General features: G+C 39.0%; 1 protein-coding gene across 1 annotated transcript in view; it reads right to left on the bottom strand.

The window, feature by feature from the left end:
* Positions 1-22,587, bottom strand: part of NSG1 (neuronal vesicle trafficking associated 1) — a 47,504-nt gene that overhangs the window by 5,983 nt on the left and 18,934 nt on the right. Inside the window, exon 4 of the mRNA XM_072406452.1 lies at positions 9,805-9,915. Within this exon, the coding sequence (XP_072262553.1) occupies positions 9,805-9,915 (111 nt within the window). The remainder of the gene's footprint in view (positions 1-9,804; positions 9,916-22,587) is intronic.

Genomic DNA, 22,587 nt, shown 5'->3' with positions numbered 1-22,587 from the left:
CCTAACACACCAAGGTGCACCATAAAAATGCCATCAGACTGTATGGAATGCTGACTGCAATCATCTAATCATAAGCAAGTAAACTATTTTCAAAAAATGTTCCTTGCACATGATTATGTATTCTTTTTAAAATGAGTTTTCGCTTTGCTTTACCTCATTCCCTGAGTTTGGTGACAATTCAATTTGCAAGAGGAACATGCACTGTTGCTTTAGTAAATCAACCCATATATTTCATACACAAAGCATTGTTCTTGTAAGACCTCTTCTTTAATTTGCACTTTAGTTTTAGCCACCAGCTCATAATAAAATGATGTTGCAGAATTGAAGAAAGGTCACAAATTAACAACTAAATAAATAAGGTGCACAGAGAACCACAGCTATGAGAAACAAATATGTGAACTGATTGACAAGAAGCAGTTTACAAAATTGGTACCGTATAATACAGGTGTAATGCTGGTAACTTTAAAGATGAACTCTGCAAAAACTACAGGAGTAAATTTGTTTCTGAGAACATAAAAAGTCATTTTTATCTCACATTTCCACCTCTGTATGACTGGTGCCTAGCAGTTTTCTTCCTTTACCACCTCATTGGTCCCAGGCACTCTGATGTCCTCATTTACATTGCACAGTCAGGCATTATAAGAGAGGACGCCGAGGACCCACTCAACCTGAAGTGAGGGAATAGGAGAGTGATGGCTGCTGGAAACAGAAAGATAAGGTATGTAAAATTGAATTTTAATGTCCCCTTAGACAAATAAAAGCCTTCCTGCAAAGTATGTATTTTTTTAAAATTTCCCTTTAATGTCATTGCACAAAGGCATGTTTTGTGACAAAAGAAGTTTAGGGTCTGTATATGGAATGTATTTTTTTACTGCAAGAGCTGTAAAAATAAAATAGTCTTCTACAGGAACTGGCTCTGTAACTACTGGTTGCATAAAGCTGTGCAAGAGTATGTAACGTACAGAAGTACATGCAGACATCTGCTTGATTATCTCAGATGTGCTCTAAGCCAAGCAAGACCATTTATCATAAAAGAGAAGCCGTGATAAAAACATCTAATATCACCCACACAAGGCTAAGCATGTCCCAAATATATGCACATCCAGTATATAAAAGTAATCAGAAAAAGAAGACATAAAAGTTTCCTTTATACCATATTTTTTGTTTTCTTTTCATCGGCCAAAACACTTTCAAGAAAACGTTTTAATCTCTCTCAGGGTTTGATACAAAGCAGGCAGTAAAAAGTCTAATGTGCTCCATACAACATAACCTTTGTGTTTTTAAAATAGGCCTAATTAGTACAGAATGTTCTGACATGCTCTTAAAATATCTGAACTAATTAATATCCTACAGTACAAGCAGAGAGGCTGCGCTCTGTTGCTTTGGAGTCTGCTAGGGACATTAGCGATGGCCTAATCTCATTGACTGGTGGGTACGTGCCCGCATTGACTGAACCTCACTCAGTCTTGGTAAGTCAGCAGGGGAGATCTGGCTAATATTTTACAAATTACATAGAAGTAAATGTTTGTAAGATTGTAAGCTCTTCTGGGTAGGGTTCTCTCCTCCTCTGTAGCTGTCTGTCATTTGAAACTCCTATTTAAGGAGGAAGTAAACTCAAAAATGCCTAAAACAAAAAAATAAATCCACTTACCTTCAATCCCACAGCGCAGTTGATCGATCCAGAGGTGTCTTCCATCGGGTCCCGCGTTGTCCAGGCATCTGTGCCCGGGCCGGGGCGCCGCCATCTTCGCCTTTTTTTTCCTGTTCTTCTTCCTATGTCACCCGACCCAGGCATGAGATCGGGTGACGTAGGTTGGAAAAAAAACTTGCTTATCTCACACATGTGCGGTGTGAGATCAAACGAAAGGCTCCTTCTGCGCATGTCTGGGATGCTCAGGCATGTGCAGAAGGAGCACGCAAAAGCCTCCTGGGATGCCTGTTGTAGAATTAGGGGGCTGTGGTGCACTTTAAAAACAAACAGAATTTTTACCTTACATAAAAGGGTTGTCTACCCTTAGGTACGCTTTAATGTACAGTGCTGGCGCTATTCATTATTATGTTAGCGCTATATAATAAATCCTGTTTTATAATAATAATATGCTTTATACTTCTTTGCAATTTTAAAATATCAATCTACAATATCCAAAAAGCTTCTAAAGGCAGTGTTGACTAGTCTATATTTATGTCATTATATCCACAAATACAGGATAATATGAGAATATTGAAATTTAAACTTTTCCCATTTTTTCTCATCATACCACGATTGATAGAATATGTGCTCCTGTAGGAGATGAGTACTCTTTATGGATGAGCTATACTTAATCCTCATTCTCATGGCTGGTACTGGCTGCAGCTGGTTAGACTGGTTCTCTTGCTTGGTCCGAGAGGCGATTACACCCCTTTCTTTGTCAATGTTCCTGAAGCTCCTTTCTATCAGTTACCTGCAGTGTGTCTGATAACAAGCTGTCTGCATACTGTTCATTAGCTACATAGCGGTGATTTATTGATGGAGCACCACAGACATTGCAGCTGACATTGACTGATTGGAATGTTAGGGAGCAGAGAGAAGTGGACATGTCTGGGAGCATACTGAAAGGATCTGACGAGAGACACTGAGCGGAAGCAGATACATCATATAAGGATACATTATTGAGCCCATACATCATACTGTATGAGAAATACTTATTTCCCCAGTGCCTGATTGATATAAAGGAAGATCTTTGTAATATGCCTAATATAATTGGAGCAGATTAGAATGAAATATTTCAGTGTGTGATTGAAGGGAATCTGTTTTAATAAAATATCCATTAAAAAGACATCATCAACGGGTGTCTGCAGGTACAGGTGTGTTTTCTGATAAGCACCTGGGAGTTTATGGCCTGGGAACCGCTGACCTGCAGTGCTTGTTTTTTATAAGGTCCAGGTCAGAGCTAAGGCCGGTCTATATACAGTACAGCTCTCAATACAATCTGCTGTTGCTCCCTTATAAATGTAAAGAGATTGTAGGGTAGCGGGAGCATGTCATTGCATCATCTTCATAACAAAAATAGGGATCTTAGAAAACCAAGCATTTCACAACCTACATCTTGGTGCTACTTGTCACTGGGTATGTTATATCCTTCATAGAATCTTTTTTACGGTTTGACATGTATCTGTTCATTGCTTGCAACAAACTTCCATGATTGTCTCAATCAAAAATGTAAGGTTTGTACAGAGGTATAACATTTACATCCTTTATTGTAGTAGAAAAACACTTGTGTCACCATAGTTAACAGGCATGTGTAACAATATCAACAATAGCACATATGTATGACTACTACACTGCATAACTAAACAAGTATTATTGACTATACATACCAGGGCACGTGTTAGCAAAGAAATGAAAACTGGGGAATCACCTATTTTAGCTAAAGAGTTCACAGACAATATTTGCAAGAATCAGAGAAAAACGTGATAACTGATTACAGCTATGTATATCACAGAATTATATTTTGTGAATTTAATGGCTTGTGACATCTGATACTATAACAGCCAGACACCAAAACATGCATCAAACACAGTGGCCACAACATAAGGCCTTCTTTTGGTCGAAAGTGCTTATTCAGTTTGCTGATGTGTTTGTTAGGAGGGGGTTATGTTTTGAGTGTGTATAGCATAGCTCTCAACAGAGTTTGCGGAAAAATGGGGTTTGGGTTGTATATGAAGTGGGGGCCCCAAATGCACAGAATTCCAGCTCCCTGTACCCATGCTATCTGTAATTTGAGGCCCTGGAGAAAGTGAAGGCCCTGGGCAATTGCCTAGTTTAGCCTACCCTAAAATATGCTCTGCCTCCCAACTTAACTGCAATATAAGGGCCACAATGTCAACAGAATAGTATTTAGAGCCAAATTTACTGTTAATTGGCTCATTAGCTCTGTTGGAAGTTTGTTCTAACTTTTCCCAGATTCATTCTAAAGAAACCTTGTCAAGCCAGGTGGTTGCAGAAAAGGACTGTAAAAGTGAATATAACTGGGTCAAGGTGGGCTTTAACCTAAATGGAACTCTTTAAATGTAACATTTACTAAGGGAATATGGAAATCACCATTACTGACCCCTTCTTCTGAAGATGCAAGTTGCTTGCCTGTCATGCTGATCCAAAAGCTCCAGTTCTTTCTGAGGCTCCGACCTGTAACAAGGATGCAAATCAGGAATTGTGACTTTTCTGACTTTCTAACCTGCATGCTTTTTCTAGGTCTGTGACTCAGAAAGTACTAAAGCCAGACACAGATTTCTATAACTTAGAATGAGGTCAGCAATGGCAGCCCCATATTTTTCCCAGTACTGATATCCTGTAAAAAATAAAAAAAGGTTCCTGTAACCAAACTCTCTAGGCAGCCCTGATCTCTCAACCTGTCAGTCAAGGAATATAAGTTCAGCCTGATGTACTCCTGGGATCCAATTACTGGATGTGCAGCAATTGTGAGCCGAATATTTTACCAGCTTTATGTAGTCTGACAATAAGTCATGCAGGCACATGTATGAGACAAATATTACCCGGTCTAGACCACTAGTCAGTAGTGAGTGGGAAAGATTATCAACTAATACAATATTATACAAATAATTCTGAATTGTGCATATGTAAATTTGTCTCACTGCTAATGATTTTCACTAATTTAGAAGCGATGGGATAAGTATCCGCTCTCTTAGAAGGGTAGACGTGACTGCAGTGTGGGCTGGTTACAGCAAATGAAACCTTCTCTGCATGTTGATGTAATCTCTGCAGTGTCCAGGTCTCAAAAAGCACAATAAGGGAAAATGTGGGTGGAACGCAGCTTTTAGGTTATGTCCAGCCATTGCAATATCAGCCTAGCTCCACCAAACACCTGGGTGAATTGGCCGCTATTGTACAGACAATCACAGGTCCCACGTGAGTCGTACATGCCCTTTAATCAGACAATGGGATCAGAGCATTTTCCAAAGTTTCCAGACTGTGGTGAGTCAGCATTTGACTGCATTGCTTGCTAGGATTTCCAATTTAAACAAAGAACGTGAAATAGATAACTGCAACACTTCCCAATTGCCTGTATGAACAAGCCCAAAATGCTAGTTGCCTGGCTGTTATGCCTATCCTATGGGTTACTCAAGGCCAAGTTTACATTCGTGCAGTGTGGCGCCGCACATTACTACACAGTGCACAAAAATGAAACAAACATTGGTGCACTGCAGTGCTATTTATTGATGGTGTCCAATACCATGTGTTGCTGTGCAAACAGAAAAAAAAAGATGCAGACACTTTTCTTTGTTCAAGGAACCCCCTTATTATTTTATGCTCTGTAGCGGTGGTCACCAACCGGTCCACGGCTCTGGCCGGCACACACCCCAGCGGGGTCAGGGGGAGGACCCTCCTGGGGGGACGCACCATTCAGAGCTGCAGACCATGTCTCCCATATGGATCACAGACTCGGGTGTGGTGACCGGGTTGTGTCCCTGGACGCAACCCGCCCACTCTTCATTGCAGGTCTGAGCCGGGTTCTGGCATCATAACGTCACTCTGGGGGAGTGACCGCATTGAAAAGGGGGGGCTGTCTTATTTGATGGCCCTGCCTTATCATCGGGGAAACACGGTAGTTGCCTGGCTGTTATGCCTATCCTATGGGTTACTCAAGGCCAAGTTTACATTCGTGCAGTGTGGCGCCGCACATTACTACAGTGCACCAAAATGAAACAAACATTGGTGCACTGCAGTGCTATTTATTGATGGTGTCCAATACCATGTGTTGCTGTGCAAACAGAAAAAAAAAGATGCAGGCACTTTTCTTTGTTCAAGGAACCCCCTTATTATTTTATGCTCTGTAGTGGTGGTCACCAACCGGTGGACCACTGGTGGTCCATGAGAAAATTCTGGTGGTCCACGGCTCTGGCCGGTGCACACCCCAGGGGGGTCAGGGGGAGGACCCTCCTGGGGGGACGCACCATTCAGAGCTGCAGACCATGTCTCCCGTATGGATCACAGACTCCGGTGTGGTGGCCGGGTTGTGTCCCTGGACGCAACCCGCCCACTCTTCATTGCAGGTCTGAGCCGGGTTCTGGCATCATAACGTCACTCTGGGGGAGTGACCGCATGTGCATGTGCGGTTCAAAGTCCGTTAAACTAGTGCGCCGTGACGTCCAAAAGGTTGGTGACCACTGCTCTGTACAATGAGCAGAGGGAACTGTCCAGCACACCACCAACAGTCCTCGAGGTGGAGACAGAGGCTAGCTGCCCTAACAATCCATGCTGCAAACCTGAAACACATTATTTATTATGCTTCCTCAGGATCTCATTATTTTCCACCTCCCAAAATACACAAGGGTCTATTTATAAATATTTTTACTGGACTTTTGCCCAAAATTCATACATTTTTCACATTCAGTTTAATTTGAATAGGTATGAATCACATGAATGTAAAAGTTTATTCACATTTTGAAATTGCACCCAGTGTCAAAAATGTGTACATTTTGGATATAGTTTGGATGCATGTTAAATGAAAACATTTATAAATAAGCCCCATAAGGTTTAAAAAAGATTTTTTTAAGACACCACTCATCCTTTTATTAAGTATATGAAGAGTCCAGAGCTTTGTGATATGGCTTTCATATCCAGGTGTATATGGGACTTTGAGCTGATTTCCACAACATGCTGTGTTATTCTCTGTATAATAAAATGTGCATTTGAGGTTTCCTTCATCCCCAACTGAGCGGCTCATAACACAAACTCAATAAGGGGAAGTCAGATTTCTATGCTGAACACAAAGTACTTTAAAGACTTCTAAGACTGCACTTTCTTTTAATACTTCCTTTCAAAAATACTTAGTGACACCAGCTTTCTAATGCACACTGAAATCAGAGCCAGGGGTCAATAAGGGCAATTACTGAACACATGGAAAAACCTAGAAGTAAATACAAAGCGATTTCTAGACAGCTCAGCACTCAATAATATCTACAGAGGTCAAGATACTGCCAGGCTTGGTGGCTTTTCTACTCTGATTGAATAGGAGAGAAAGCTCCTTCATCTATCTCTATCGCAGTGGCAGCCAGTATATTTTTCTTTCCTTTCCCAGCAATCAGACCTTACTAATTTTTTTAATTTTATGAAAACTGAGGAATCAGTACATAAATGCAGATGCTGCAACCACAGTGACTGGCTGGTCTAGTAGTTTACCTGAGCACAGGTGCATCCATACACCTGACATTTGGTCATTGTAGAACCAAATAAACACTAATAAGTACACCGCAGGCTGTATTTTTCCTGATAGATGGTTGGCAAGGGGTTAATCCACCTCCGACAACTAGCCAATGCAAATGCTGCCCAATGTGTAGATGTTCACATTACACAACTGGTAGTATTCCTGTTGGCTGATTATCTAGGAAGTTTCAGTCCCCAACAAACAGAAGGAAATGGAAGCACTACCAGTGTGCTCTTTAAAAATGGACTCGAAGTTGTAAGTAAACATTGCTTCGTGTTGAACTTGGTGAACGTGAAATGGATCTAGCCTGGCAATGTTCGCTCATCATGCCAAACCACCATCCATAGATTTAAATGATCTGATCACTGGCTAGGGAGCTAAGGGAGTTGGGGAGTGGCAAAGTTAGGTGTTACACACACCAGCTTTAAAAAGCGCGTGTTTGGTGGTACACCTGCCAATTCACCAAGTTCAGGCCCAAACAGGAGTAGAATGGCTCACAACACACTGCTGTGTATGATTCATCTTCAGAATATATGTAACCACAATCCCTGAAATCAATGAAAGCTTTACCATGTTCATGTTATTTCAGTAATCATTTTTTAGTGTTTTCAAATCTGCAGCTTTTATTAAATAATGAAAAACATAAAAAACAAGAGAACACAGTGACCTAGCGCATTATCATAAAACCACTTCATTATTAAAATCAATACTTCCTGCAATCTCTCCAATGTCAGACTGACTATTGTTTTTAATAGTGAAGTAGTTTTATGGTAATGCACCAGGTTGGTTCGCTCTCATTTTTTATGTTGTTTAGTCCCTTTACAAATATACTCTCTCAATATGTAAGGAGAGCACAAAGACTTATTGCTACCTTATTTATCCTAAGAAAGGAATTAATCTCAAGCTGATTTATCTACGTCTAGTCCTACCAGTATGATTCAGTTCCTATGTTTACTAAAATAATAGCTGGTGAACCTAGTATTAGGCTAACCTGCTGTGCCCCTGTTCCCTGATTGCGCTCCTGCTTTTTTACAGTCACACAGGCTTCCATTTAAGGTTACAAGTAGCCATTTTAACATTGATTATGTAGACATGGTCATCATCATTATAATCAAGAAATTGGCCCTGAGAAATGCCGTGCAGCCACTGTCTGAGTGCATGTTAGAAAGAAGTAGCTGCAGTAAATCAAAGGTGGTGAGATGCATGGTCCTGTCTTTCTGTCCTTTAGTTCTGCTTTGAAATCTGCCACCTGAGAGACAGACAGAAAAATGAAACTATGCCCAATGCTGCTGCCAACAGCTTTGCCAAGCTAGAGATGGAGGGAATCTTTTATTTGTCTAAATTTGCTCATGTCTAGCCAATCTCCTATTGGTAACCCAACCTTGATGATTTAGGTTGAAGGCCAAGATAATTAGTACGTTTTTGCTATACCACATTATCTAACTCCTACAATTAACTCTTAAAACCTAACCTAAGCCTTTAAACTCCAACTAAACTTGCTAGCACTGATCTTAAAACCCTCAGCCCTGGACCATTGCATTACCCTAACTCATTCCCTACCACCAATTAACCATTGCATGCACTATAAAGGCTAGCAGTAAAATCTAACTCCTGTGTACCCTGACGTCACAGTCAGAAGGTCTTAAAACTACTGATACAGCAAAACTCAGATGTAGCCCAAAGCAAGCTAAGCAACTTAATTTTATTTTCCTTAAACAAGGTTCCATGAAGCCCTTGGGTGAAATAGTTGTTGCTTACACTAAAGACTGTATCAGAATTTGCACAGAATATAACTGGGTATTAGTTGTAAAGTGAAGATAACAGAAACTGTTGATCCAGGGAACATCCGATTGCCCCACGGGATCAGGAAGGAATTGTTTTCCCCTGTTTGAACACATTGAACCAGGTTTTTTGTTGCCTTCCTCTGGATCGGCTTAGTCTATAGTGTTTTTATCTGGGATGTTTATTTCCCTAGTGGTTGAAATTCATGGACTTATGTCTTTTTTCAACCTAACTATATAACTATCAGGGGACATCATAATTTTAGGGGTAAAACAGCTTACGAAAGGAGTCAAGGTATGTATTGACATTTACATTGTCTCTGTCCAGTTAGAGAAAGGAAGAACGTTAAAGTTTCAGACCTTTCAAACACAGCTTCTATAATTCTATTGAACCTTCATAAAACAGGTCAGGTGTACTTGGAACAAGAAGGGAAGGATCTCACCATGTGATGATCATTCAGTAAGACTTAAAATAGCAGTGTAATGTATGAATATCATAAAACTGAGTAGCATTGGAAATAATGTTAGGTGAAACATCTCACATATATTAGTTTTGCTTCAATGACATTGATAAAACTATTCTCGATCCTTCGGTAAAAGGGGAACATTTTCTAATGGAGACATTTGTTCTGGTTACAGCATTTAAAGGGGGATTTGTGTGTACAGGATGAGAAGTAAATCAGAATCTACCCAATAGGACACTAACAGCAAAAAGAAGGTAAAAAGTTTTATAAATACTTTAAACTCTGCAAAATAATCCTAAAACAAAGACACTTCATGATATCATCATAAGATGCAGCTGATTGTGTCTCTCTTACCTTCAGCACAAATCCCTCAGGACAGGCATGGTCGTACTTGTACACCTTGTAGACTACCAAGAACACGATGCAAGCCAAAAATGCCAGAGCAAACAAAACGAGGACGGTGACCTGTAGAAAAGAGAGAATCACATCACTTTGTGTCCTAACTTCTAGTTGTGGCAATAAAAATATAAATGTAGCAGATAAAGGTAAAATATGTCTGAGCTGCCTAGGATTAGGTATGAGACACGTCTACGCTATAAGAATAGTTTCCAGCTAGCCAATTCTGTTTGGGTCATGGTTGCAGTAAAGGGGTTTTGGGATGAAATGCTGGTATACTGGTAGTCTGTGAATAGGACCTAAAATGGAACTAAAGTCCCACTTTAAAAAATGGAGATCAAGCAGGTGTTTATTGCAGGAGGCAATGTCCCTCCTGCAATAATTCTCCTTATCTGCCCAGCTGTGAAATTTCGCTGAGTTGCCCATGCATACCCTGCAATCTGGGCTTCTATTGCACATGCCAAAACTGATATATTCCTGTGCGATGTCCGATACACCTGTAAGATGTCCGAAGATTGGGATACAGAAGGAAAGAATTTATATCAGAGCAAGCAATTTCAGTACAGGAGGGGGGGGGACCCATCGAACTGTTATTTAAGTAAAACTTAGTTTTGTAGCCTTCATTCAGATTAAAATGGTAAAAAACTATTTGGGTAAAACCAGTAAACCAGAAAATTACAATAGCATCTCATTTTTATTATATATGACCAAATCGTTATATATGTGTGACCCATCTACAGCTCAGCAGCACATTTATTATGACTATTTCATACGTTGTAAATAGCAGCAGACATTTTACAGCAGATTGTAGCACCATTAACAGCAATCACTCACTATAATTGTGTACATTTGCAATAGCCATAAAGTATTTGTATTTATAGGAAGCAATACCTGCTGTCTGTTTGATCTCTGCTTTATTATTTCCATTCATTATTGTATAATGAGATCTGCGCTGCTGGTGTCAGTGTTAAATACCCACAACGGGCTTATTTAATAAAGCAGAGTGAACGGTAACCCGTAGCAACCAGACTTCCATGGTGGTGCAATAGGAAAAAATGATCACTATGTGTTTTAGTTCCTTGTAATGTAGAATTTAGAGGATAGCCTGTTAAGTGAAGGCGTCAGCAGGTAAGTAATGTATGTAAATTGAGTTTATAAAATAAATGTAATCAGGTGTTTCAGCTGGAGGGTGCTTATGCTAATAGTAGCTGATCAGTAATTGCCGTAGTGAATTCATATTAGCCATTAAGCTATTTCCGTGAATTGTGCAAACAAATAACAAGAGGTCAGAGCGGCTCCTGAATTGCTAAATAGGAGGGACTCCAGCCTAAATAGTTAAATAAATAGGAGTTAAATAAACAGTTGGAATAAATAAACTATTTTACCCAATGGCAGAAAAAAAAGCCAGGTGATATTTATTTCTGTGCATTATTTTCTATTTTTTGTTTTGCAGTCCTGCAAGGGTATTGCATAGCCAAGAGAATGACACCACTGTAGGAAGACCATAAACCCTATAGCTGTCTTTTCACTTCTCTGCTCCAACTTACATAATGGGCCATGAATGATTAATATAGAGGCTGGATTCACACTACATAGACTACTGGGCTAGTTGCCACAATGCCACTGGCTGGACAGCCTTAGGGTCTTGCATTTTCTTTCTCACTCATTTTCTTCTATTCCTTCTATTACATACTGTATGTAACAGAAAAAATGGATATGGGCTGCAGTGGTTGGTTTTGTGCCCATGGCCATCTTGGGGAATATACATATAGGGTAATATTTTTATGGGTCTGTACTATGGGATTTATGTTATTTCAGATTGTGATGTTGACATTAATTTTACTTTAAAATGTGTCCATAAATAGGAGCAAGAGATGAGATGTTTTTTCACATTTTTTTTTACTCACACCAGACCTGACCCCATTAATTTTCACCCTCACTCAACCTACAACCCAATCAAAAACATTGATGTTTTCTTAACCACCTGAGCGTTACACTGATTTCTAGATTTCTGTTCCAAAAGCGTCACAGGTTTTCATGAATTTTTTTTTTTTGAAAAAATACGGGGTTAACCAAAAGAGCAAAAATATTTAGTGCGAGAAATTACGGGCTTAGCGGTTAGGGGGTTAAATCCAACGTATAAATTGGTAAAACATGGGTACCTAACCCAAAGCTGGGGCTCTACTGCAAGGCAACAGCCATGAGCTAATACTTAGGCTTTCCCCAAATGGAAAGCATTTTCAATCAAAATACAAAGATTCAAATGAAAGAAAGTTAAGAAGAATACAAAACACATAACATTATGCAAAAAATGCAAAACAAAAAAATCCAAATGACTGCCATTTAAATGTCTAACAATTTTTCTGTAAATCAATAATTGTAGGTTCTTTACAGATCCTACATACAGTGGTGGACACAGCCAACAGTGGGCCCCTGTGCAAAACTGATTGGTGGGTAACACCCACAACAAAACACCCCACGGAGCTATGCAACAATGCAAAAGTCCACAACATTCCTGAGATGAAGAAATGGCTGGCACAGGGACTGCTGGGAGAATTTCTTCAGCTGCTACGGATTGGGGGCATGCATGTTACTTCCCTTGCCCGGTGCCAAAAGATGGATAGCGGAGCTATGTGAACAAGGTTTAGAGTGCATGTGAAGTATCCTGCAACCTCCTGTGATATGTGGTTTAAATGCCCAAGGAAGCTGCAGGGTTACCCCTCAGGAGTTATCGCAGCAGCAATAATTAGATTTGTTCTAACCTCAATAATGAGGTTAGAACAAATTCAAAGCAACCATTTAGCTTTGATAGGTCTGCTTTAAATGCAGCAACTAAAGGTAAAATTTCCTTGCTATGGGATACTGTACTGTGTTCCTTTATTTAATTACCCTGCATTGCCCATGCTTTTGTATAAAAAAAGATCCATATCACACCAGCTTTGATATTATATTGCATTATTTCAGGGAAAATTGAAATACAAATTGGCACATTTCCATCTCCCTCAGACTTAATATGTACTATGTGAAAGGAGACCTTAGCATTCTTGCAATAAATCCTCTCCTGGGCTCTGAAAACATAAATATATATATTTGGGTAAATGTGAATAAAATACCCGGTTAGAGCTTGCTATAAAATCCACCTACATACTTAGAGAAGGTATATTTTCCTTCTTGTACCATAACATTATTCCTGTGCTACACCTACTAGAAAAACTGTAGTCACAAAGTTCACCTTCACCCAGTAAGTAAATAACAAAGTTCTATTACACTAAAAGCAGAGGAACAGCAAATCATATATAGGGTTAGAATAATGGTGAGAGGCACTCATAAATATTTAGTGTCTGGCTTTACACAACTCTTAGGATACATTTCAAAGGTGTATTATTAAAAGGACAATATGAGGCTGATTTATTAAAATGGGATACTGTTTATTGCTAATGGCTTGGGTTTTGACATTCTATGCCACATGCTGTTATCATTTAGAACTAGCTTATTAAACATAATGTTTCTTCAATACCATTTATATTATGTTTTATGTGGTGGCTGAGCTATTTAAAGCAAAGTATGAGTTTTAGAGTTTTAAGGTCTATATGAATATGGCCTATTATATATGAATATTATAGTCTATGTGTGGCTGCTCTCAGCATTTGGAGGTGGTGTGTTACTTCAGTGGGGGGTGGTTTGGCTTTTGATCTCTCAATGTTTGGATTTTCCCAAACCCAATGGAGCTGTGCTCCCCCAAAAATCCTTGAGTGTGACCTATGTACAAAGTACTAAGACGAACTGGTTAAAAAACTGGCCCAGAAAAAAAGTGATTCTATAAGAATCCTTGAGACATATGTTGCCTGAGTTGTGAAGCTGGATGACTGTTGTTGAAAGAATATGGCAGTAAAATGTTTACAGTTGTCTGTGAACCCAAGTCATTTTCTATGCACTTGTCTGAAGGTAATGAAAATGGTTCAGTACAGGCAGCTAGGACTATGGGACAAAGAATCATGTACATGGAGCATGGGATGGGGTTGAATAGATCTGACAGATTTCTATTAGGAATCAGAAGTTCTTCTGCAGGAGAGATCAGTGCCCTGCTGCTCACATAGCTGAGGCTCCAACAAACAGTAATAGATCGATGGTCTTGTGATGTCCTGTCCATGATGAAGGAAAGCACATGAAATCAAGAACATCCATATTGAAGACAGTAGTCTTGGCCTTGATGCTGCTGTCCAAGATGTCGGACTGATGGCATCTGCTCTACCATAGTGCCTTCTGCTGTATAGTTATCTCCCTGACGGCTGCAAATGCTTCCCACTTGGCTATGTTATAGAGCAAAAATGCTTCACTGCTCCACCTTTAGAACAATCCTTTGTGAAATCTGATGTAAACAGAAAAAAGAAACCCAAACCCTACTAACAAATCAAGAGATCAAAGACTGATGTACATGTCAATTCTCCTACCAGGATGGCAGTAAACAAATTATCTGGAACATCAGGCCACATTGAAATGCTTGGCTATTATATTTTGCAAACCTGACTACATTGCCTTCTACAGACCTTGGCTTTGAAGACACCAAGACCTGAAAGTTATTTAATGATTATGGCCATCTATAGATAAAAAATGAAAGATTGTTTTTTTTTTTTGTTTTTTTTGCAATCAAAGGTGTATTAAATATCAAAAGTCACATGCAATCATGATAAATGATTTTCTTTTGTAGCAAAATTACAAACATTTAGCATAGGTCAGTCCCGTTATAACATCATGAGAAATATGACCTTTGGTTTATACAAGGAAATCCCTATAAAGAGAAGATTAGATGGAATAATAGAATAGACAACCCATTAGCTATATTCAAAATAAATAGAAGATGCTAAAACATCTCCTGTACCAACGAGTTTCACCGACAGACTTCCTCGGGGGATGCTGAGGACGTTAGGGTAAAGTATGAGCTTTAGGGAAACTGTCTTAAGGTAAAGGGAAATTTCTCCACTGAAAATAAAAGCATATCCTTGTAACATCTAAAATATCCAGAATCCTAGAGGAAAGTAGCAAGGCTGCTTGCAGTTTTACCACAGTGATGGAGCAGATGTGCTGTGTGTGGTAGCCATCTAAAGATATGCAAACACCGAACTAACCAAAATCAGCTTTGGGTATGATGGTTGTCATTTGCCCAAAACTTTAGTGAATGTGTCCAAGTGGCATGTCTTAAAGAACTTAGATCTTGTGTTTAATTCTCCATGTTCTCCCATACATACAATGTTACACAATATGGTAAGTTGAACCTTCAGATTGATTGGCTCCTATGTGTAATGGTCAAAAATTCCCAGTTTAGTGATTGCAAAATGACAATCCAAGTCTGTATCTGAAACCTTCTATATAATACAAATAGCTCTCTGCAGAAAGGATCTGGATCTTTGGTCGAGCATTAGACTGCTGTCTTTCATTTCTTTTACTATTGTCATGCATCACACTCCATTATTGTAAATGCAACAAGGCCTTTTCTTCTGTATTTCTGCTGCTTTTATCCATACAAACCAGTGGGAATGCAATGTTAACAAAGGACAAAAACTAGATAAATGTATCCTAAGCACCCGTCTCTGGTGATTTGCCGTTGGGGACGTTTCTGCTGATTCCTTGTCCCAGGGACACAATACCTGGTGTTAGAATGCCTTGGCAGTTGTTATAGGAGGCTGTGTACGCTTTAATTTAAATGACAGGCTGCATTCAGCGTACAAAACAGCTGCCTGCAGTATGAGGAGGAGGCTTTTCTCTCGGTCCTGTATTCTGCCATATGTTATACATTGCCTTCTGCCATAAATACTTATTTTTAGTTTTATCTAGAAGAATTAATGGATGAAATACAGTGCATTCTAAGATAAAAAAGGGATTTTTATACCCGTGCAGCATCGTTTGGAGACTAAATGTATGCCCTCTGCACAATTTAAATGAGAGATGGCTAGATTGTATGGTATACATGTGAATTTAATAGACATTGGGGAATATACTATTGATCCTACTAACAGATCCATATATATCTGCAGATTTCTGTCAGAGCACAGCCTTTTCCCTGTCCACTTAATGCATTCTTATTCCGCTTGACATTGCCATAGAAACTACTACTGGATCTTATATATAATAATAAGTCAGCAAACATATACATTGTCTTTATTACAAGATATTCTTAATCAATTTAAAGTGATCCTATGCTTTAAGCTAAACTCTATGCAGATATAAAAACAAAGTATGGATGAATGCAGCTTTGTATTCCATGTATCAATAAATGTAATGATATGCAATCCCTGTGCAGCAGGACTGGAGTGTGGGAGGAAGAAGCAGTACAAAGAGCTAAATGGTTCATGTGCTGTGCTGCTTCTTCTTTCACAGCCTATTTACAGGCTAAGATATGTCTAAGAGAGAACCTGAGCACAGTGGAAATGAGTTGCCAGGTGCAGACCATTAGACTGATGATGTCTAATGGAAAAAAGTGCTCAATGGAAATTCTTTGAATTAAAGGTAAATACTGCATCCAATGCTGGCTTTCTTTTTTATGTTTTAATAGGCTGTTTATTTTATCATAATATTTTTGCCTGAAGTTCTACTTTAAATTGTATATGAAGTATGGGATGTTTCAAACCTTCATTATTTTTTAATTGTGGTTTGTGCCCCAGATGAAGCGATTTACTAGATTAGATCTGGAGGCCATGGTCCAAAATAATTCATTTTGAGTTGAGTTTTTGAATTCACTGAACTGTGAATTAGGAAAACCTCTAAATGGAGACACTGTTTAAGTGAGTAAATCCTTTCCTTTGGAGACATTCCCTGTTGTGTCTAGAGAAAATATTTTTTTTTAAATTTGAAAAAAAAAAAAAAAAACAGCTATTATAAACTAAATGTTGTGGCTTTAGATATATTTTAAGGTGCAACTAAACTGGGTGCCAGGAACAAATAAACATAAACATTATAAGGTATTGTAATTCCTGCCTGGCCAATCAAGATGGGTAAAGTTCCAATCCCAGAAAAAAAGCGGGTTAAGATGTCGGTGTCATAATGGAGTCAGGAGAGGTGAGTTTATTTCCACATTAAATCCAAAATTAAGTATTAAAGCCAAGGCATGTTAAGAAGCGAGCTGTGAATGAAGACACTTATATTTCTCCTACGAAGGTTTAACTTGAAAAATATTAGCTTGATAAAATACACCAACGTTGGCCTTTGTTAGCCAGTACACTATACTTCCTCAGTTTTGGAATTACCATCTGATACAGATACAATCTTTACAATCTCCTTTACCAAATTAATTATTGGTTAGGAAGGCCCTTACAGTAAAGAGTTGTTGGTAAATCTATAGATGGCCATATGTATTGCAATGTAATTGATAACTATTGCCTCCAAATTCTCCAAAATCTCATTTCCTTCCAAAAGAAAAGGTAATTTGTCTGTTAGCAAGATTGATACTGGCAAGCTATCACTAATTTGCTTTCTGGCATGCCCTCTATATATTACACTAGTGGGATCCAATGCCATAGCCATATCCAGCTACACTGAGCATAGAGGCGGAAATAGACTGTCCACCCTGTACCTCCTTTTATAAAGCAGCAGTATGGTCTTTAAAAAGCAAGCGGTGATCTTTATAAATGTGCAGTATACTCACGTTGCTTCGAGACAACAAAGCAAGAGAAAATAACATTCATTCCAAGTAATTAAAAAAATGGGGTAAAAAAAGCCCAATCACACGACTTTGACACCTAATAGTGACCACGGTTTGGGTCCAGGTCTACAGAAAAATTGATTTGAGTGGTTAGTATGAGTTAGTATGTGAGTGGTTAGTATGCAGTATAAAATTCCACCAGTGGAAATGGGTATACTGCAGGGACAATGATAACCTGGATGGATTTCAGGCTGGCACCCCAGGACATCTTATTATACAGATCTACGGTTACTAACAGTCAACAAAAAAAAGAGCCCTACCACCCTAGGCCATGGCATATGGTAGCCACCACCAGAATATGCTATCGCCTAAGTGTTTATTTAATAACCAACTACAATATTGGTAAATAGCATCCATATTACATCCACAACTGAAAGCCGCCATAATCTGATTCAGTACAGGACATCATGGACAAGCAAAATGGATTATTCCAGCACACACAAACCAGGATTACACAGCTGCTCGGACAATACAAATATGTAGTTTGAACCCCTCATTTAATTACACTAAATATTTGCCTTTGTTAATAAAACATCCTTGAGGTCTCTTGAAATCAACAACAGCAGCAGTGAGCACAATGAGTCTCAATTAACAAGGACCCAGGAGGTAACTCCAGACGACACCCCTTTTAATTACCATATTTATGAAGCGTCATCCATTATTCATTCTCCCATGTTTATTAGGATTGGGGAATATACCAATGGATAAGGCGAATGACAGAGGACGACAGCTCCGCAATGCATCTCTGCAATCATTCTACCTGAATATTTTTATATTTGACGTCATTGCTGTCTTTAGCTCAAAGTGCAACCACACAATAAACGTTCCCATTTCTATCACACATGAAAGCCTCCTAAGATGGAGCTGCAAGCTACTAGACTCCTCCGACAGGCTCGGAGCTTTACCAAATTCTGCGTGTGATGCCGTTACCTAGCAGCACATCATAGCAACATGGCAGGCTCAGCGACTCCCACAGCGAAAAGCATGGGCACACATTCTAATATGTCACACCGTTGCAACATCTATAACAGCTTATTTGGCATACAAAGGGATAGCTGCATCTATGTGGCATAGAAACTTACCCTGCTGTAATAAAATGCCTACATATGACATATAAATTATATGATTATTGTACTAGCAGGCTATTGTAAGATCTTTCAAAGTGCAATAACTTTGTAGAAAGGCAGTAACCCATAGAGACCACATATCAGAAAGTCAATTAATAACTTAGCAAGGGTACCTCTGGCCCTCCTCCGATGCATGATTTGCACCCTTAGGTAGATAAATAAACATTGTTACAACGATAAGCACTTTAACATTTTCATTTCCCCTCCCCACCCCATGAGTTGCCTAAAACGCGTAAGTAATTTGGTATTTTTGTCTGTGCTGGCACTCTATAGCAAACCACCGGCATTATATAGGAGATCATTTTTACCTCTTTGAGAATGAGCAAATCTTTCTAGGTTTAGGTGATGAAAAGTTTTGGAAATCATGCTCAACTTTTTTGAACTTTGCATCAAAACCTATTGAAGTCTATAGAAGTGGGCAGAGGGTTAATCTTCTTTTTGGCTATTCATTGATTTGCCCAAAGTCCAACCATTTGTAATGTTAATAAGAAGCTATTGCACAGGAAGCCAGGTGCTGCCAAAGGGGTAGTTTACCAATGCCAGAGTGGAAAAAAAAACATAACTCCAACACACCATAACAATATGTGTGATATGCGCCAACCCTTTTATAAAAAGGACTTGGTCTATCCATTATTCCCAATTATTTGCTCTTGTGACTCAGAGACTGCATGGACACAAAGGCTATGCACTGTGTTAAATATTCTTTAGTTCTTGTGCATTCATCACAAGCTTGTACCTCTTCCCAATTGATAATAGCTTAGAGTATCAAAAACAGAAGCTGATTGATTGCAATGAATTAATGGATTGTGTACAGAGCTGGCAAAATTTACATTGTGTTTCTACAATATCCTGTATTTCCCAGCAAAGAAACTTAGTATGCATGATATTTCATGCACAAAGAGATTGGTCCACCTAACACTTCTACATGATAGTGGTGCCAAAAACTGTACAATATGGACTAATATGTTGGGGAAAAAAGGACAACAGAAGCTGGGTATAAGGATAGCACACAACAGCCAACATAGTCCTTGTACAATGGGGTTTTTTACTGCAGTGACCTAGTATCCAAGTTGAACATCACCAACAATGACTGTACAAGTCAAATCTCAGCTTTTTCTTCAATATGTTTGATGTGAAGGATTTTACCTTGTGTGTTCATATTTGAGTGATTGCATTAAAGTCCATTTCCAGGCTATGTTTTAAAAATCTTTTAGCAGATTAAAAAAAAAATCAGATGCAACTGCAGTATTCACCTCCTTTATGTGATGAGCCTTATAACAATCTATTTAGGCAACTAGATGTCTCCAGTCTTCCAGGGCCTAAAGGGGCCCAGTACACAGCGTTACTGATAACGATAAAGCACCACTCTGAATCAATTTGGGCTGTACAGCCCCTTTATTGGGGGTCATTGGGGTAACCCAGAGGTAAACTTTCAGTACACAGATTACCGACTGGAGGGGAGATCAGTATTCTACTGCAATCTGTAAAACAACGTACACACATTGGATAATTGTCATTGAACAGAAACTATTACTGACACATTAGATAATCTTTCAGTAATGATATAAAAAGATGATTATCCACACTGATTCTTTGTGATTCATTTGGACAGATTCCTTCTGGTGATCTTCTATTGTGCATACAAATCATATACACATGTACAATCATGTACACGACCACAATTCATGGCCAGAAGGTGTGTGATCTTTAGCCATGACATCTACAATCAGTATAGTAGTTTAGGGAGCTCCGCAAACACATCATTGCCATATGTTCAGCATCATGAGTCTATTTGAACGCATGAGCATCACTCATTAGATCAGTGACCTCAACCAGATTTTTCCCAGAGGTTGATAGAGGGTCATTGAGCAATTTCTGCCTCTAAGGTCAATTTAAGTGACACCAATTATCTGTAAGGGTGATATTCTTCCCAATGGGCAGCAGTGTAAGAGGCATTGTTCCTACTGACCACCACACCAATGTACTGTGATCTGTGGATATAGTAATTATAGTAGCAGTAGGTTCCCTGAAGACATGACAGTTATTTCAAGGGTTCCCCCATGGTAAAAAGTTTGAGAAAGGCTGCATTGGAACATTTCCATGGCATTTAACCAATATTATGTCAAACACTACAGTCTCCCTGTAAATATTTTAGACCGAAAAGAACTCTGTACAGTTGATTATCAGCCCCATGACAATATAATTACGTCTCCTTCCCCAGCCGCTACCTTCACTCCTCCGCAAATCAATAGCGCGAGCCCTGTGTACAGTCAACTTTGAGACGCTGACAAATGTACGGTTAGGAATCAAGTGGCATGGATGTCTGGGGGCCTCACATCAAAAGTGTCATTACCCCAGAAAAGTATATTAGCTAATGCTTCAAATAGTCTTATTAACGGTTACTGACGTACGCGTACGTGCGCTACTGCTGTGCAGCTGACCTGGATATTGCCGGAAGTGAAGATTTCAGCCGGTGCCATATTACTGTAATCACTAAACCGCTCTGTACCCCCTGAGGATATTACTAAATTTATAAATATATATGTGTATCGGTTGTCCATAGTCAGCACTCTTCCCTGAATCTCTGCAGTTCATGCTGGGAAAAACATAGGACCTCCATAGTCCATATTTTATAGATTAATTCTGTCATACTACACTAGGAGATACTCGGAAATGCCAGCGAAGCATTTTGGATTCATAAATCAAATCTATCCCTGGTAATATAAAGATTATATAATGAGTTATAAATATGAGAATGTGGATGACTTCTGGCTTTTTTCTACCAGTTTATTGCACATTATTTGCTTCCATAAAGTAAACCAGGCATCCGATATATTTTTCAGGAAAGATGCAAGAATGATAAGTAATGTGTAACCCGTCAAGGTCACACGTCTTCCCTCATAATCTGCTTTTCTTCCATATGGAGCCATCTTTGTTCTGACATTATCCTGGGTCAGCATCTACTTCTTGGACTTAAATTCTGATTCTGATATGCCACAATTAGATAAATCCTGACGACACTGCAATTATTGGCTTTGTTCACAAAGATCACATTAGCTCCTGCTAAAGCTTGTGTCCTACAACCCCTAAGATACCCAACACTTAGGATGCCAATGTACCAAGTCGCCACATATTTCTTCAGTTGGCTAGTGTTGCCCCCTATTGTATTCCATGTACAAAAATAATGGATATTTACACCCAAATACCAGTATTAAGACTAAACTTTTTCTGTCTTCAAATTTGAAAGCTCACATTCAGCAAAATATTTTTGGATGGTAGAAAGTCCCCGTCCCTGCTAAGACAATTTTGAGAACAATAGGGACCCAAACTAAAATTTTTATTAGATTGGGGAAAGGGGGTCTGAACAATTTCTTTTATTGGAAATATTTTATATAGAATAAGTTGAAAAGTCTACTTAATGGGGTCAGAGACATAAATACAAATTTTACAAAACTTTTATTGAAATATATTTCTCACTAGCTACAAAGGATCTAAATCCTCTTTATGTGAACCCAAAGGACAAACCAATTTGGGAAAGGGGGTTAGAACAATTTCTTTTATTGGGGAATATATTTTATATAGAATAAGTTGAAAAATCTACTTAATGGGGTCAGAGACATAAATACAATTTTACAAAACTTTTATCACTGTGTAGTAGTTAAAAATGTATTCTGGTGTTTTAGCATTATAATTGGGTCTACTGTAACAGACAAGCCCTGGGACAGTGTTTCTCAACCAGGCTTCTGTGGAACCCTGAGGTTGCTTCAGAGGGTTCTAGGAGTTCCTTGAGCAAGGAGAAATCTGATTTGGCTATCAGCAAGGGTGACATTCTTCCCAATGACCAGCAATGTAAGAGGAATTCTTCCCAATGACTCCCACACTAATATACTGTGAGATGTGAATATAGTAATTATAGTA

This window comes from Pyxicephalus adspersus, chromosome 3 (genome assembly GCF_032062135.1).
Source record: "Pyxicephalus adspersus chromosome 3, UCB_Pads_2.0, whole genome shotgun sequence".
NCBI lineage: Eukaryota > Metazoa > Chordata > Amphibia > Anura > Pyxicephalidae > Pyxicephalus > Pyxicephalus adspersus.
Note: the sequence above shows the minus strand (reverse complement) of the source record. Positions and strands in the feature narration are given on the sequence as shown.